The sequence below is a fragment of the Apus apus genome, chromosome 9, assembly GCF_020740795.1.
Source record: "Apus apus isolate bApuApu2 chromosome 9, bApuApu2.pri.cur, whole genome shotgun sequence".
NCBI lineage: Eukaryota > Metazoa > Chordata > Aves > Apodiformes > Apodidae > Apus > Apus apus.
The window spans coordinates 1688241-1706357 of record NC_067290.1 but is presented as its reverse complement, the minus strand read 5'-3'; the positions used below and the strand labels follow the sequence as shown (position 1 = coordinate 1706357).

The window sequence follows — 18117 nt, the reverse complement described above, 5'->3', positions numbered from 1 at the left end:
CCAGTCTCCTACAGATCCTCAAGTCACCCCCAACATTACAAAGCATATCACATCAGTTTTATTTCAGATTTATCATTACAACAGTGGGCTGCTAAACAGTCACCTCTACCCAATGTATTTGTTTAGCCAGAGTACAAGAGCATGCATTGGCTTAATGCATGATGAAGCTTGGACAAGGCATAATATTAAACACAGCTCCAGTGACCTTTGTCAAAATTAGTTACCTTTGTAAAGTTAGTTACATGTGTTGGCAATACCAATGCGTTATCATAAACTAAGTATATTCTCAATTAAATAACATTCTCTAAAAAGAACTCTTCATTTAGTTTAAAAGAGATTTAATCATTCCCTTCCCTCACAGCAAGATAACTCACGAAGCAGCTTAAGAGGGTCATACCAGGCCACACTTAACAAAAACCCACTTCTGATCCTTTCTTCAAAGTCTGGGAAACATCTAATTTTTAAACATGTTTGCATAGCAAGAAGGTAGTTAAAAAACCAACAGAGTTAAGGTGGGAGACCCAGATTATGCACTAATCACTCGGTAAACAAAACACTTTTCCTTCCTCTAGAATAAAATACACAGACAAGTCCCTAATATTGCATGTAGCCCTTCCAGGTCAGGTCAAGGAAATAATACGTTTCCATGAGCAACTAGAGGTGAAGATCATGGCTAATGTTAGCAAGTTCTGCTGATATTTCATGTGACAATAACTAAAGCTCATCACTAGAAAGCACCTCCCTGAAGAAAAGGACCAGAACTCCACAGTGGTGTTTTAAAAGAAAAAAAAAAAAGTAAAATTACACTTTCTTCTGGAGGGAGCAGGCAGGAGGACAGACAACCTGCAGTCTCCTGCAGATACCTGTGGACAGAGGTAAGATCATAGAATAGAATCATAGAAGGGTTTGGGTTGGAAGGGACCTTCAAGATCATCTAGATCCAACCCCCTGCATGGGCAGGGACACCTCCCACCAGCCCAGGTTGCTCCAAGCCCCATCCAACCTGCCCTTCAACACTGCCAGGGATGGGGCATTCACAGCCTCTCTGGGCAACCTGTTCCAGCATCTCACCACCCTCAGAGGAAAGAACCTTTTCCTAATGTCCAACCTAAGATTGCTGTTGGAAGCTATAAAACAGTTGAAAAAACACAGGTGGGGAAAGTCACTACCCAGCACATAAAACCCTTGAAGATAAAAGCCTAATATCTGTTTTTGAGCACCAGTCTCTCAGTGATAAGTTCTGAGACAGGCAAATTTGCACTATCTTAAAAGAAATTGTCACTGTATAGAGAATGAGAGCAGAGGGGGTTGAAAAACATGACCTTTTTTTCTCCTTTTATAAAGATTCCTGTTTTCTTTTAAGGTGTGAGGTCCAACTGAAGCACTGAAAATATCGGTCATTTAGCCTCTTACACAGTCTACTGCCTAAATCAGATTTCAATACAGCAAATTGAACTAAAAAAAAATCATGTTCACACACATTTGGACTGCTATCTGACTTCATACAATCTAAATCTCAACTCAGAGAAAAATACATCTGTCCCAGGCCTGTGTCAAAGGGGAAAACACAGAGTACTGTGCAACTTAATTGCAGACTACAGCTAACGATTATGAAATGTTTCACGTTAGCATAAGATTTCATCTACCACCCAAGTTAATACTTTACAGAAGACTGTGCTGCTTGAACATTTGTGCACAACCAGAAACCCCTTTAATCATACTGCTGTGAGGAGAGTTCATCTTGGAAATCACCTTTTTAGGATTAAAGCAGCCTGTGCTGCCTAACAGAACCCAGACTCAAGTCCAACTATTCTTGTTTTAAGCAGCAAAGACCAGGAAATTTACAGACCACATCATCAGCCACTGGGGAGAGCAGGAGCAGCAGCTATTTCCTTGCCTCCCCTTTCTCAGCTGCATAACATAACCCTCTGATTAAATACTGAGCAAGCACCCGGAGGTGTGCTCCATCTAAAGATACGGTGGAGAAGGTTTTATCTGGAGCCCAGCACTGGCCCATCAAATTTCACATCACTGGAATTAAATCAAAGGTCACTAGTTGCTTATATTTAAGAAGCCTCACATACCTACTGTGAGGTAGTTTTTACTACCCTTTTAGAATTCTCTTTGAAATGCAAGAAAGGAGTAGCTCCTGAATTACCCCTGCAGTCTCAGAGGAATCTCGGATCACAGCCTTGAAACTTTTCTTCCCATCTGGGAAAAAGTTCACAGCTAAATTCTTGCACCCAGATTATCATTCTGTGGTGCTAACTCCCCTCCCTTCCCCCACCAGTACTCACATCTCTGAACACTTGGTTAGCACAGCCACTGATCCCACAAACGGAAGCACAAAAGGCAGTGGCAGCTCTGCACTCCCACTAGTGTTACAACCTCAGTCCAACTAGAAAAAACTTAGTTTTCTCCTTTTCTTCAAGACAAAGTCATTCTCTCAACACACGACAACCTAGCACTCAAGAAGTGGTGGACTCAATTAAAAGCTTAAAATAGAATCAAGCCCGAAAACTGAATATAGATTTTGCCTTATTCTGATCTAGCTAGAGCATTTGCATCAGATCACAGCCCCATCTGCATATAAATACCTCACTCTTCAGGTCTCTATATCAGGGACACCAACACAAAAAACAACTGTGCTATATGAAGTAGGAAATCCTCCCAACTATTTCTTTCATGAAGGTAAATATGCCAGAAACAGGAAGGGGCAGACATTGCCATTTTACTTCCCTGCAACTACAGCCTGACGACTTCCATGGCACTACACAGTTACCTAAGTCAAGGGCACAAATTAAGAGAGAAGACTATATTGGCCATTTTTATCATTTTAAACATCAAGACAAACATTGAAAGTGGTTCTAGCAGTCAATTTTACTAACAAAGTTACACTTAGGGCTTAAGAATCACCATCCACCATGTCAAGCAGAAGGCTTGTGTAGGAAGAAAACAAATGTTCTTTGAAGCATACACACTTTCTCCAACTTGAAAACAGGATTAATCAAACACTTCTGCCATGGGTCTGTATATACAGATGGAATACAAGAAAAAAAGTCAAAATACACCTATTCACCACAGGAAGGAACCCTTAATTGTAAGTCCTAGTAGCAAGTTAAAACTCAAAGGGATATTCCTACCACAGTGAATTCTTGCTTTTCTGTCACCATGAGAACCTTGAACATAAATAGTCCCACCTACTCATGAGCAAAGGACACCACTGTATCACCTAAAGGCAGATAGAATAGATAGGAAAGATAAAGAAACCCAGTCTAACATGCAGTGCATACATACAGCACACACCCCACGTGCACCTTGGGGTCCTTAGTGCCAGTGCATCCTGACGGGCCAAAAATCTGAAGTGACAATGTATCAAGGCGTTTTGGATTTGAATAACAATGTTTGAATTTCATTTCTGGAGGAACACACATCTGCCTTGCTAAGGAAACTGTTAGGGGAACAAAATGCTATCAAGCCAAATGTCATCTGAACCAGTTTCTACTTGGAAATCATTGGTGAAAGGAAGTGAATGTAGCAAGGTAAGCAGCAAGACTGAAGAAGAATGATAGCTCAGCTCTCTGCAATCCCTCCACTGCAGCCATTGTGAGCAGAATTGCTAAGAAGTCCCCCCCTGAATTTAGCACAATTACTACATCCCAGCTGCACTGCAGGGCAGGAGATTCAAGCCTGTTTGCAGCCTTCTCTGGACACACCATGCATGGCAACTGGACACAACCTGAGACAGTCACAAGCACCAAAGACTCAGACCTTTTACTTCCAGGTATTGGCAGACAGCACAAGCAGGACTTACACAGTTTAGCTGCTAACACTGTACCAAAGAGTGTGATCACAGACAGACATAAGTCACCTCTACAATAGGCTTGAGTGCAGGACATTCCTAGAAGCCCTTAAGGTTCAAGAGTCTGTGTGGAAAGAGTACTGCTACAAAATTACAATACACCAGAAGTGATTTTACTTGCTTCCGTTTGTCAAAAATTCTTCAGCCTTATCAAGTGTAAGTTTCTAAATTCAGAAAATCCATACCAAGAGATCAAAACTGCAGAATGTGACATGGCTGAACCTACACTGGAAGACAATAATTTGTTTAGAATATCCTACACATCCTTGACATTTGCTATATTGCCAGGATCATTAATACAACTCAGAAGACAATCAAACAGAAGATTTTATATTGCCCAAGCATGAGCAGGAAACCATTACATCTGTGGAAAGGCAATGAAAAACAAAGTGTTGCTGCAGTGAATATCTGAAATACGAGTGATTTAGACTAGTCAAGTGAACAGATGTCATGTTCACCTCATCTTTTTAAAGTATCCCACGGCTGATCTGCAACCAGCCCCAACTAGAGGTAGAGGTCTATTGATCCAGGACTGCACTCCATGCTAAGAACTGTCACACCTCAGTGTTGCTTCTAAGCAGCAGGTCACACCTGGCAGAGGACAAGGATTCCCCATCAGCTTCTCCCCGAGACTGATGGAGACCATTGGGACAGAAGAATTGCAGGCATTCAGGCTGATACTCTCCCTTCACTCCTTCATAAAGAAGTTACCACTCCAATGTGCCTTGTCTTGTCACTTCTTAATAATCAGTCCTCCTCTCCACATTTAAATGCAGTCAGAACTTCAAAGAGATCCTTCCTTGGTCACAACAGTGCTTCCTAGGCATGACAAATAATCATCTTGGCCTAACTCTGACCTGAAGACTATTTTCACTGTAGCAGAAGCCAAGTTCCAAAACAACTCAGTGTTGTTACACAGGAATCCTTACAGTACTCACTGAAGGCTGATGAAATTTGCTGGCTGGCAGTTTTCAAGACTATTTCAACAGTTAATTGACTGAACTAATAATCCTAAGGACTAAAAAAAATCTTCTGTACTACACAGGAGACCCAAGCTGGATTCCTCCTCCTGCTTTCCCAACTTTTAGAGAGCACACAAGAGCCAGACAAGCCTTTGAGGAAAGGCAGCACTTGGGGCTCCTCAGGGCACCAGTGGATCAGACAAAGGCAGCAGACACTGTTCAGTTCCCAAATTCAGCTTTTAACTAATCGAGCGATGGCCAAACTAATTGTCAGGTGTAATTAACCCCATGAAAGAGCTTTTACACAGCCTGGACCCTCCCATGGCACTCTGTAACACACCTAGGTGAACACAGAGCCCTTCAGATGGTGCCCCTTGGGCTCCCCTTTTGACAGGGCCTCCCTTAAGAGCCCCATTGCAGAACTCCCTCACTGCTCAGATCCATCTGTTCAGTACTCCCCAAAGGAAAAATACAGGAGAAAACCAAAGCCCTCCCAGGACTTGGAACTTGGTCATAAGGCAGCAGAGAAAAATGAACCAGCAAAATGACAGATCTATTTCACAAAACTCCAACTGCTTGAAAACTAGAGGTAACAGACATTGAAGGAGGGGGACACAAACAGTAGGTTTAGAACCATTCTCAATAAACAGAAAGGATATTAAAACAACTCAGTCCACCAGTAATTCAGATTTCTTCAACTGCACAGCTTGGTGCCCACTGGTTCAACAACAGCAGCCTGGAAATTTGGTAGGGATTTGTTTACTGTAGCAACATTACTTTGGGAGAACCTGTTGATGACTGTTAGAAATGCTACACAACTCCATCCAAGAAGCAAAAATAGTACAGCACGTTTCAAACAGAGGCTGCCTAGATCAAACTATATTTTAGAAACTCCAGATATTATCCTGAAAGGATTGTTTTAAGTGCTAGTGCAAATGCACAGTAGTACAAAGTTCAAGAAGTGGGTCATTATCTCACCTTGACCAACAGTCATTTCAACACACATGGACCTTATGCTACTCACGTTTACACCTAAATTCTAGATATACTCAATAAAAAGAATGCAAAAAGAGGCACAGTTGTAGAAACTAAGTTGCAAATTAATAAGCCATCTTCACAGTAGAGAAAGCTGTTGTTCCAGTGGAAGGGGCTAAGAAAAACAAAAAAACCCACATTAAATGGTCACGTTCTTCTCTTCCTTGAAAACATACTTGTAAAACTATACCCACAAGACAGGGGTTCACATTCTGGAGAGAAGGGGAGGAGCTTTATTAGCCTGAAGTTCTTCCTAGGTCTTCCAGGCCAAGACCCTGCACAACTCAGAGCCTGTCCCTTCTAGCATGATTATCAAGTATCATTTGACTGTGCAATTTGTCAATTAAAACAGACTTGCAGCAGAAATCAGTTTGCAGAGATGAGCACAACCAGGGCCCACAGTCTGGGCAAAGTGCTCACCGTTAGGCAAGCCTGGCTTGTTAACAAAACCTCAGTCTGTTCACTGTATAGCTCCAATGCCCAAAAAGAGTAATCAAAAAGCTCCTAACTGTGAGTGGTTCACATCTGCTGCAGTTGTTTCAGCTAGTAGAAATGCAGCAAAGATGGAGGAGCCCTGACAAACATCAGCTCCCAGCTGCATCTTAACTTTTGATAAAGGACAGGACTGTTTCCCCACCTTCCTTCCTCTGCTTTATTTGTTCAATTATTCAGGATAAAGTGCTGCTTATACTTAGTAAATCTGAATTACTGTGCTGCAGTAGAAGATGTACTATATGTGTATCTTTGTCTCTACTCATGTTTGTCAGGGAAGCCTGACTAGAAATCTTATTAACATGCAAATAAAGTATATTATGTTTCAATCAGCTGCTGCAGAGAGCTACTCCATAGCAGTATTTTTCTCACCTACCACAGCAGTTAGACTCACTCAGCCTACACAGATGCCCTACAGCAGAGTGGTTCATTTTCCAAGTCCATTTTTAATTGTACTGTTTGAAAGGATAAAGTTTACCTCAGCACTTCAAGACACTAGAATAAAAAAATACTCAACTCACGAGAAATCTTCAGCCACATTCTTAGCTGTCCTTCTAACGCTTGGAAACGATGCAAAAGCAGTAGAGAGGCTGCCGTTCAAAAGCTAATTCTATAGGTAGGGATATATAGAAATACAGAGCCGCAGGAAACCGGTCAGCAGTTTGAGAAGGAGCCGGCAGAGGGGGCAAACGTCCCTGAGACGGGGCTCATCCAGAAGGATGGAGTTTGGGATCAGTACCTTTCTATACCGAGCTGTCTGAAGAACTAAGACTCAGGCTTTCAGATTTTCTTGTGAAACCTGTTAGAAATGAAATGTAGTGTTGATTTTGCATTCTAGTGTTAGAAACACAGTGTCGGGTTTGGTTCATATATATATATATATACACACACATATATACTCTAGTGTTAGGAATATATAGTTTGCTTGAGATAAGTGAGATGTCTGCACATTCCAAGGACACCAAGAGTGGTTTATGGCCCAAGAAACTGAGGGACTGAATTGGGCTCCACCTGGGGGATCTGAACATGGAGCAGGATTTATGGCCAAGATCAGACCCAACAAAGCCACTTCTATCTTGCTCCTCGGGGCAGGATGGCACCAGTGGGTATAGATGGTGTTAATTGGGAAGGCAGCCAAGGGGGCAAGAAAGGTCAAAATGTTACCTTAAAAGGTAAAAAGTACCTGCTAGAATGGAATGTGTGAACGGGCAGGAAACGTCAGAGAGGCTGGAAACCCTGGAGTGCCCAGCCAGGGGGGAAACAGGGGAGGGAGCTTTGGGAATAGGGAATAGAAACCCTTATTCACCTGACTCTGGGTGTGCCTCCTTGTTTAGGTCACCCGTTCTGGCAAGAGTGTCAATGAACTGCTTGGCTGCAGGATCCGTGTGGGGCTGCTCACTGGCGTGACACATTTCTCACAAACCTGTCCTGTTTTACAGGACATATTTTGGCCAGTTCACAGCAACCGTATTAGTTTTTCCCTATCCTAACTCTACAAACAACATCATTGAAACCCAACAAGTAGGTACCTACCCACGAAGAAAGCTAGGATTTCAAAAAGTGTGATATTCAATGCCCACATTTTTCACCCAAATCTCTGAGCAACCATTAAGAGATGACAGTTAACTTCAACATTTGCCCATCTGTAAAAGAGCAACCATTACCAGTGGTTAGTTTTGCCACAGGCAAACAGCAGGTCATGAGATGGGACAAAAGTTTTTTGGTCCTGCTTGTGTCCTTAATTGCAACCCCACTGTAAAAAGGTAACTAATCTTCATTCAGATTTGTATCTAGCACCAACCAGCATTTCTTCCACCCTACCACAGCAAGCTCCAGCAGCTGAGAATTCTAGTATTGCAAAGAAATTCTGCAAAGAATCTGCAGAGGAGCCCCTAGCAAAGAGGGTGGAAAGAAAAAGCAGTCCTCATCAGAGACAGCCCCCAAAAGCCTAAAATCCAGCAGAACATCCAAGCATCTACTGTCCCTTCCGATCACACTGCCCTGCTGTCAGCAGCCTGCTCGGATTGTCCAGATTTCTATTTCAACAATTCTGCTGAGAAAACTAGTACAACTAGGCAAGGATAGGGGCAGAATGAGATGATGACAACCTCCTTCACAGGCCCACCGAGGTAGAGATGAAAGCTGGGAGTGCTGGCAAGAAGAGCCCGCAGGCTGCAAAACACAGAAAGGTGGCATTAACATAATAGAGGGGGAACGAGTAGGAACGATAAGAGCAAGTTAGAACACCACAAGTGTGGGCTACATATTAGGAAGCACTTCTGGCCTGCAAAATCCACTTAGTTAAGAAGCTTCCCACACACCCCCTCGGCGAGCAGCACGAGATGACCTCCTTGCCACCTGCATGCAGAAGGCAGGAGCCCTCAGACAGAACAAGGCTCTAAATAACAAGCACTTAACTCATCTGGTTGCCTACCTTATAGGCAACTTTTCCCATGTCAGGGATTGTAATTCAAAATAAGACATAAAATCAAGGGAAATTCAGTGTATTGAGATGCTTGACAGGTCTGCACAGCTGTAGCACACACAAGTCCACAAAATTAAACAGGATCAAAACTGAAAGTGCAGAGGAAGCAACTGTGGCTGTTCCCAACCAGCCCCATACCCCTCAGACAGTCCTAGAGGAACCATGTGCTCCTGCAGCCACTCCGCAAGGAAACTCTGCATCCAAAGGCCATGGGCTGCCACCCTGGATCCAGCACAGCAGTTCCACTTCATCATCACTGACCAGCACGCGAATAAAGGTTTTACTGGGTATAAAAAAAATAAAATCAAGCTTTTTGAGATGCCACTCACAGGAAGCATTTAATAATTTACTATTTTAATTTTAATAATTTACTCCCCCTATCTGTATGCTGTAAAAAAACATCTTGAAATACCTTGTTCTTTTTTCCTCATGGCTTCTGTGATCTGCCATTGAATAAGCTCTTCCTACAGATATTTCTTTGAACATGATGCATTTTGCTTCAGGTTTTCAAAAAAGCTGCAACTCATTTTTTGTCAGAAAACACCTTCCCTAAGGACTGATGAAGAGTTGTCTTCGTATGCAAAGAGGCAGGCCAACAAGACTGCAAATCATATTCAAAATTTGTATGTCTATACTTCATATTCTCCCAAAAGTTTGCTACTTTAAGCAGATAAGGAGAAAGTTTGGCATCCCTCACTCAAAAGGAAGCTAAGCTCCTCAAAAGCACTGTGCTGGGAACATTTGGGAAGAGGTCTGTTCCTGCTCCCTCTGACCCCATGCTTATATGTAGTTGTGTTCAGTGCCATCTCTCTAACATAATTTTTAAATGTTAAAATGTACTTTGTTGACAAGTAGGAATAACTACATTGGTGACTACACTAATTTTTAGTTGTCACCCAAGAGCCCTTGCCTTCTTACGACAACAGCACACTGCTCCAAACTCACTGACTGCTCAGGAGAAGGACACAGTTGCTTGAGTTTGAGCACCTCCTCTTCACCCAGGCCACCACGCTGAACTCACAGCTGTGTTTGCTGGTAATAATCAGCAGAGCGAGACTTGGGTCTTCCATGACATGCCTGACATGAGAAATGAGGAGCGAGCAACGTGCTGGTGGGGAACTCCACGCACATCGTGCATATAGAGCAGCAGATACAGGCTTGTCTGGGAGGAAGGTTTTTGGAGGAGAGGGAAGGGGGATCTTCAGACAGACACTTGACTCACAGTAATTACAGCAGCTCTCATCTGCTCACTCAGGACCTCAGATCCATGAACTCTGACAAATATTTTCCACAAGAAGATCGTTGGAAGGGCATTTCAATTTCCTTGACGATGAATTCATAAGGAGTAACATCAAAGCACTAGCTAGGCTGAAAATGTACTTTGTTCTTAAAGTTCAGAACACAGAACTCCAAAGTTAGGAAGCTCAAAATTTGTGTTCTGTGTCAGCAGAATAAAAGGCTTCACTGGAGTAGGATTCCAGATCCACCCAGTACTTACAACTCTTCAGGTCTGCTCTGCTTTAAATCAGACAGCTTTACTTCATTCCAAGTCTGAAACCATCTTTAAACTCATCATGTCATAGGATGGGTTGCTTTCTGTAGCATTTGTTCTCCTCTCCCAAAACAGAATGTATTTTTGCTGTTATCTTCATGGACCATATTTATTCTCCCTTCTCTGATTTCCAGGACCTTTCTTGATACCAGCATATTATTTTGTCATCGCTGTGGTTTTTTGCAGCCCTCTTTTAAAATACTTGTTTTGTTAGTTATACAGTACAAATCAATTTTTTAATTAATTTGTCTTAACATGTTACCATTTAGCAGATGTTAAGTACAAGAATTTGCCAATATTTCAACAGAGAGCCAAAGTTATTTAGTTGAGTTCAGTTAGCAAGTTCATGTCTTATTACACATCTTCCCACTATTGATTTCCTACAGTCTGCCAGAGCAACAAATGCCTCTTCCAAGAGATGCTCACTCATCTGCTGATGTACAAATCACACTAATGATGCTGAAATCAGTGCTTCAAAAGCAATTCCTTCAGGGTCAAATCCTTACTCTCATAGCTCAGCAGTCATACTGTTCCAGTTGCGTTTTGAAAATAAAATGAGCAGAATTGGTTTAAGTTACTTGAAGATGCCAGTTTACATCGTGCCCAGCCTCAGAATCACACCATCCCCATCTGCTATAGGACTGACAGAATATGACAGTGCTCATTTTGCACATAAACTGTGCTTGCCATGTCAAGATGTTCTTTATAAGCAAAATAAGCTCACTAGGCAGAGGTGCATCTTTTAGTAATAACTGCACTTCTACTGCAGACTTCTTCCAGCAAGACTGTCCCTCACAAATCCCACTTTCCTACACAGATCATGTAGAAAGGACCTAACAAAAGCACTTCATCTACATCCTTGCTGACAAGAAGGCAGAGAAAGAAAAATCTCACCCAAACATGAGAGTACTTTTAACAGATGCTGAATACCTCTGCTGCACCAAAGCAAACAAAAATAAGCTGCTGTTCAAGTGCAGCACAAGCAATGAAATATTATTTATGTCAGATGAACAGTCTGTCTCAGTAAAGGACATCACTGGAGGGGGAAAAAAAAACCACAACAGCCAGGCTGGTCTCTACACTAATGCAATCTTTGGCTTCCTGCTGAGACTGTGCAAGAGGAGCATTCAGTGCCAACAGTGACATGCAAAGCCACAAGCTCATTTTATGTAGGCCACAAAGCAGCTTTCACATGTGACTATCAGCAGAGCAACAACTTCCACTTACTGGATGGCACTCAGTACACCTCAGCTGAGACTAAGAGTCTCTTCTAAACACAGCCAGGATTTCTTAAAGCTCTGTTTTTCCCTGGAGAACAAAGCCAGTCCTAGATTAATTTAAAAACAAATCAGTCTGGCCAGGTGCAGAGTTTAGACTGAGTAGCAAATGAGAGCCCTCTAAGATTGCTCTGTCTTTGCAGACAAGCATTCTCTACCTCCTACTCAAACTCTTACCAGGCACTTTCTCAGTGGAAAAGCAGCACAGTTTTTAATTTGATTAGGTTAAGTACAAATATCACTCCCTAAGCTGGTAACCTGCCAGTGTTGAATTTTCAGAGCTGGAAAAACTGTACTTGTATAGATTTGAGAAGATCCAGTATGTTTGTTTTAATGTATTTACACTAAAATGTGCATTACCAAAGTGGATGTGCCTGCCTTACACCAAGGAGCTGAGTTTTAAAAGTTCTTGCTGTTTTCTCAAACATTAAATGAAATGGATCAACTGAAAATTAGTCTTATACAACTTAATGAGTTAAATACCTATTGTTATCTTTAACACTCCGATTCATTACATCTAACAAAGCCTTGTAATCAACTAATTATTCCACTTGGGGATTTTAAGGCTGATTTGCACTCAGCAATTACTACAACATTAAGTGAAACAGCACCCAAACCTTTTTTGGTGTATTCTCCTTACAAGATAAGGAGCACATCTGCACCTGCTAATCCATCCCTCTGCTCTTCCCTCCCTCAGGCAGCAACCAACACGAATAAAACTTCCTTTCTGCTCTGGTCCTTTTTTGGAAGGACACAAACCAAGTTATTTTGACTTTACTGGACTGGTGGCTTTTTCCTTTCAGAAGTCTGTTACAGGGCTCATTAACAGTTCCTCACTGCACAGCAGATCAAGTTAAAGAATTTCAACAAACATGCCAGCTTTTCCAAGGTATTTAAGCAGCCTTCAGCTGTGTATTCACACATTGTAAGAACTGAAAAGTTTAAAGACTTGTGAATTTTTGTTTGGGGTTTGGGGTTTTTTTTAATCTTTAATTAACATAAGAACTAATCATAAGCATATTATCTTGTATAACATTTCCATGCTTCCTTTTGTATCACACAATTTAACCACCATCTGGTAATATGAAACAGCTGTCTTAACATCAGTGTCAGTGATCCATGTCCACTCAGGCTGAGCCCCTGTGGGGACAGGAGTCCAAGCAATTTAGACACAACTATTCAAGCACTATAGAGGACTTCCTAAAAGTGCTGGTAACTTTAAGCATTTGATGAAGAGATGCCTGGTTTCCTTTAAAAAGGATTCCAGTCATGTTAACTTTGTACTGCAGGGTAAGGCAGAGCAGTGATCAGGGCTGGTATTTGGGCACAAAGCAGTTCTGCTGCCTCTGGGAGGGGGAAGACAGGAGGGGACAACCTGGACATGCCAACTCACAGGCTGCCTCTCTCCTAGCACCTGAGATCCATGAGCAAGCATCACTGACACCTGGCACCAAACTTCAGCAACCAAGGGATCCTTATTTCCCAGCCAAACACTCAGGGTGCTCAGGACACGTAGTTCTGGGGAAGCCAAGATTGAGCTTCTGAATGGGAAGGCACAGACACCCAGAACCTGCAGGCTAGGTCTGCAGAAAGCCAAGATATCTTCAGGACTGGAAGAAGACTTTAAAACAAGGTTGTTTTCTATTTTCCAAGGTGGAGAATTCCTCCATATTTTGTATGCAGAGAAAAGCAGATCCTGTGGCTGGCTTGTCCCTGCCCTCAGGCAGCCAGAGCCTGGGCAGCTACTGCCACAGCCCCCACCCCAGGCAGCCCAGGAGCCCATGGGTGAGATCCACCCACCAGGGTCTCATGGAGAAGGGAACAGGCTTGCTTCCTTCAAAGAGAGGGGGGGGGTGACAGACATACACAGCATGGTTTGGGGAACAGTATTCCTCAGATGAAGGTGTCCCTGAAAATCTGCCTCCCCCACAGACCTGCAGCAAAGCACCCAGCCCAGAACCAGACCCCCAAAGAGGGTTGTCTCCCTGCTTCCCCACTAAGCCCTGCAGGCTATGCCTCACAGCAATACAACTCTGCCATAAATATCCCAGATTAATTCTGATTCCAGCATCAAATCCACTTAAGAGACTTAAAAGCCTCCAAGTCCCCAGAGCTGCCTGCCCAAAGAGGGCTCTGCAAATGAGTCTTGGGCTGGAGAAGAGAAATATTATCAAACAAGGCAAGCCATTTGTACAATTTTTAGTAATGTCGTTTACAAGAGACAAATGGGACAAGATAGCTGAGTTGACATCTTGTACTAGAAGCACAGCCACAAAAAAATCCTCAGGTACTGGACATAGATGCACAGGGTAGGATTTGTGTAAATATTCCACACCTTCTGGAAATACCTCTTTTATCCACATTGTGTTTATTGCTAAATGACAGTGTATGCTCTCTGGGCTGTTTAAGGAGCTATTTGCTTAGTTTTCATAGAGGCATCTCTGTTTAGAAAAAAGCCTTAAAATCAACACCCGAGCATCATCATCAAAAAAACCCAAAAAACCAACAACCAAAAAACAACCCACTGTGAAGAAAGAAGGGAGCTGGGGAGGAAGAGTTGCTTCCCTTTCCACTCTGCTACACCAGAGAGGTGCAAGGCGTTTGGGAACAGCAACAGGCAATGGAGACACTGAGTGACCAACTATCCCCGCCAGGTCTCCTTCAACCTCCACAAGAGAACACTGTTCCAGAGAACCACAATTCTAGGACTCCCTAAAGCAGCAGCACTTCCTACCCTCTCCCACCCTTCCCATCCTGCTGAGGGCACACAGGCAGCCACCCAGGGATCCCAGGCAGCTCCTCCGGGGCCAGCCCTCCCCGCAGCCATCGCCCCTGCTTCAGTGAGGGCTGTAAGAAGGAAGACGGGGTGAAGACCGCAAGCGACCAGCGGAGCCGGCAGGGAGCAGGCAGGGAGCAGGCAGGGAGCCCAACCCTGCGGCGGGACACGGGCAGCGCCCCGTAACTCCCGCGGTGGCGGGAACCGGAGGACCCTAAAGCGGAGATGCCTTCCCCGGGGACGGGGCAGGGACGCCCGGGAGGCCCAGCCCGGCGGGGCGGGCGGTCCCGGAGCCGGGCTCTGCTCGACGGCAGAGGAAACCCGCCCCGGCAGCTGGGTACCGATTCCCAAATAACAGGGACTTGAGTGCAGCGGATCACAAACAACACAGCGTTGTATTACAGCAACACAGCGGGCTCTTAATATGATGCATGCTTTTCCCACGCCCCTCAAGTAAAACTAGGTCTGAAATACTTTTCCCTAAGTAGAAACACGTCGGGTACCCGCCACGACTCCAGCCACTGCTGTTCTTGAATTCCTGCTGAAGGATCGCGCGCAATGAAGCAGCTTTCCCTACGCCGCAAAGACGGCCACGATGAATTTACGGAGGCTGGAAATAGATGCAAAGGCTGGGAGCGAACGCGTGTCCGAAATGGGCGAGCTCAGCCTGGCACGGGCCAGCCCGCGCCGTGGCCAGCGGCCAATGTTTACTGACCCCTCCTCGGGTCACTCCCGACAGCGGCGGGAGCTGCGGGGGCCCCGAAACGCGGCGGGTCCCCGGGCACGAGGGGCACCCACCGCCCCGCGGGGACCTCACCCCACCGCCCCCCGAGGGGCCAGCGGCTTCCCGGGTACCCAAGGCGGGGAGGAGGGCAGAGCTGGTCCCGCTCCTCCCAGCACCCCGTTATTGCTGCTCTGCGGGGAGGGCGGCGGGCCCGGGGCATCCCCCGAGCGCAGGGGGGGGCCGCAGAAAAAGCCATCGGCACAGGGGGAGGGCGGAGGAGCCTGCCCAGGGGAGCCCCCAGCCGCTGCCCGGACTCCCCAGGACCCGCTCTCCGCGGGATCCCGGCTGGAGAACCGGAGGAGGCACCAGCGCCCAGGCAGGTTAGGGGCGTAAAGCCTAAGACCACCCCCTCGGCGCTGCTCAGCCAGGGTCCCCGCCTTCGCGGCGCGCTGCCCACCGAGCAGAGCCAGCTCCCGGGCACCGGCTGCCCGGAGTTCCGCGTCTTCCCAGCGCGGGGCGGCTGTAGGAAACCTAGGGCAGGAGAGGAAAGAGAAGGCAAGCCCCGCCACAGAAACACCCTCCTCGAAAACGGGCAGCACGAACCCGGGCAGCGCTTACTTTTCGTGCTTGGCGTTTTCCTGGATGGCGCTCAGCACCCCCGGGTAGGCGGGGGGGACGCTCTGCTGGAGCCTGCATGCGGCCAGGTGCCGGTGATGCTCGTCCTGCAGGCAGGCATTTTCGTGGTACAACTTAGCCACTTGCTGCTCTAGCTCGTCTATCCTCCGCTTCTGCTTCTCCAGCAGCTCCTGCTGCGTCTCAATAATCTTGTTCAGCTCCTTCAGGTACTCCGCCGCTTTGTTGGGGTTCTCCGCGGGGCTCTCCATGGCCTCCCCAACACCTTTCGCCCTCCGGGAGGCAGGTGGGGGGCGCAGGTGCCGGCCAGCCCGCTCCGCTGGGAACTTAAGCGAGAGGGAAGAAATAAATAACCCGCCGGAAACCAGCCCCCCTGCCAGCTCCGCTCTTCCCCTCCTAGAGCAGCGGCTGCCCAGGCCAGCGCAGGAGCTGCGCGCAGCCGCCCCTACTCCGGGCCGCCATTGCTGCCGCTCGGCTTCTGGCTGCCGAGCGAGGAGGGCAGGGCTGGAGGGGACGGTGGGTGCCCACCCCCCGGACACAGCCGGAGCCGCCCGGGGCCGCTCCGCGCTGGCGCACGGTCCCGCACGGTCCCGCCGTCCCGCCCCGCCGGAGCCGCCGCCGGGCTCGCCCCTGGCCGGGCAGGCGGGCGTGGGGGTCCCACCCGCGGCCCTGCCTGCTCCCGCTGCCCGCCCCGGGCTGCTGCCGCTGCCGGGGATGCGCTTTCAGCGGCGGGGGCTGCCTCCCTCCTGCGGGGGCTGGCGGTGGAGGGGCTCGGCGGTCCCCGGCCGCCCTTCCGCGGGCGCGGGGGGCTCCCCCGGCCCGTCCCCTCGGTGCGGGGAGAGCCCCCGGGGGAGGTGCGGGGAGAGCCCCCGGGGGAGGTGCGGGGAGAGCCCCCGGGGGAGGTGCGGGGAGAGCCCCCGGGGGAGGTGCGGGGAGAGCCCCGGGGAGCGGCTGCCCGGCGGTGCGGGTAGGGCAGCCATGCGGGCAGCGCTCCGCCAGACCTGGGAGGGGAGCAGAGCGTTTCCCTGGCACATCTGGGGAGCGGTTCTTTCTCGCTGAAGGGCAGCGGGGTGCCGGCTCCCTCGGAGGTGCGGGGTCCCCAAGCCGTCTGCCCCGCGTCAGGCTCGCGGGGCCAGCACAGACCTCCCCGCCTTGCCCGGCAGCAGCCCTGACATTTCCAACCTCCCTTGGCGAAACGCTGCTTCCCGTTAAGGCTGCATCGAGCCGGGAAAAGTTGCTGAGGTTTGGCTCCTGTATCGTCCCTGGGAACGCGGGTTGGGAATGCTTGAGGAGACCGGGAATGGGAAAGGGAAATAGAGGGAGATATTGCAGGAAGACGATAGGAAACTGAAGACAGGCTTTTCTCCTCCCTTCCTCTCGGTGTCTCCTTAATTTTGCTCTCATTCGTCCACCTCTTCTCTCCACCTTTCAACTTTCCAATTAGTAAAATGTTCTTAGAGCAGCCAGGGCAAGCACAAAGCCTTTCTTCTGGGGTCAGCTCTTCCTGGCAGTTGCCGGGATGCCCTGCTTCTGGAGTGTGCCTGATGCAGCGGGGCGACCAGGTGGGAGCAAGGCAGCCACGGCTGCTGGAGAGGTTGGACTCCCTGGGCTCTGTCCTTGGCATGAGGGAGCTTTTGGGAGGGAGCTCTGGAGCAGAGGGTGGGTGACCCAACTTCTCCCCCTCTGCCTCTTACTGTCGGTATGGAGGACAGGGACATGAGGGGAGGGGAAAGCCTAGAAATGCAGAGATTCAGCCACCTGGCACATGTCATGTATTTTAGGCAGAAATAAGTTGTTGGCAGCTCTGTTACTTTGCTCTGGACGTGGGTGCAACAAAGAGCTGTTGTGGCTATCAAAGTGACTGAAGCATGAAAGCCTGGTTTCCAGTCCTAGTGGGAATCGAGTTCACAGAAAAGCCTTCAGCTGCTCTTTAAAGAGGTCAAGCTTCTCTTACAATAACTTGATCAGTATTTTTAATTAGAATTGTTGAAAATATTTATGTATGTATTTCAAAATACTATTTGTTCAGAACATATTTGCTGAAGAGCAGTTTGCTCTTTGTGGATATAAATGCTTATCACAATGTCTCACTGAGGCAACCTGCACAGTGGTATTTGAGGCAGGCAGGTGTTTGTCAGGCATTAAATTATAAATAAAGCAAGTGAACTTGCTTCTTATATGCAAAATAAAATGCCAAGTTAGACACTCCAAACTCGTTAATGTATCTGCAGACAATAAAAGGTTATTAAGCATTTTACAGAAAGGAGAGCTGAAGTGGAGCAGCAGCAGTTAGTACAACTAGTATCTGTTTGAAAGACA

General features: G+C 46.9%; 1 protein-coding gene across 1 annotated transcript in view; it reads right to left on the bottom strand.

Annotated features, from left to right (window-relative positions):
• Positions 1 to 16836, bottom strand: part of LOC127388211 (IQ motif and SEC7 domain-containing protein 3-like) — a 165449-nt gene extending 148613 nt beyond the window's left edge. Inside the window, exons 1-2 of the mRNA XM_051627480.1 lie at positions 16800 to 16836; positions 15784 to 16124 (exon numbers count right to left, since the gene is read on the bottom strand). Coding sequence (XP_051483440.1) covers positions 15784 to 16124; positions 16800 to 16832 — 374 coding nt within the window. The 5' untranslated portion in view covers positions 16833 to 16836. The remainder of the gene's footprint in view (positions 1 to 15783; positions 16125 to 16799) is intronic.
• Between the last annotated feature and the right edge of the window lie 1281 nt (positions 16837 to 18117).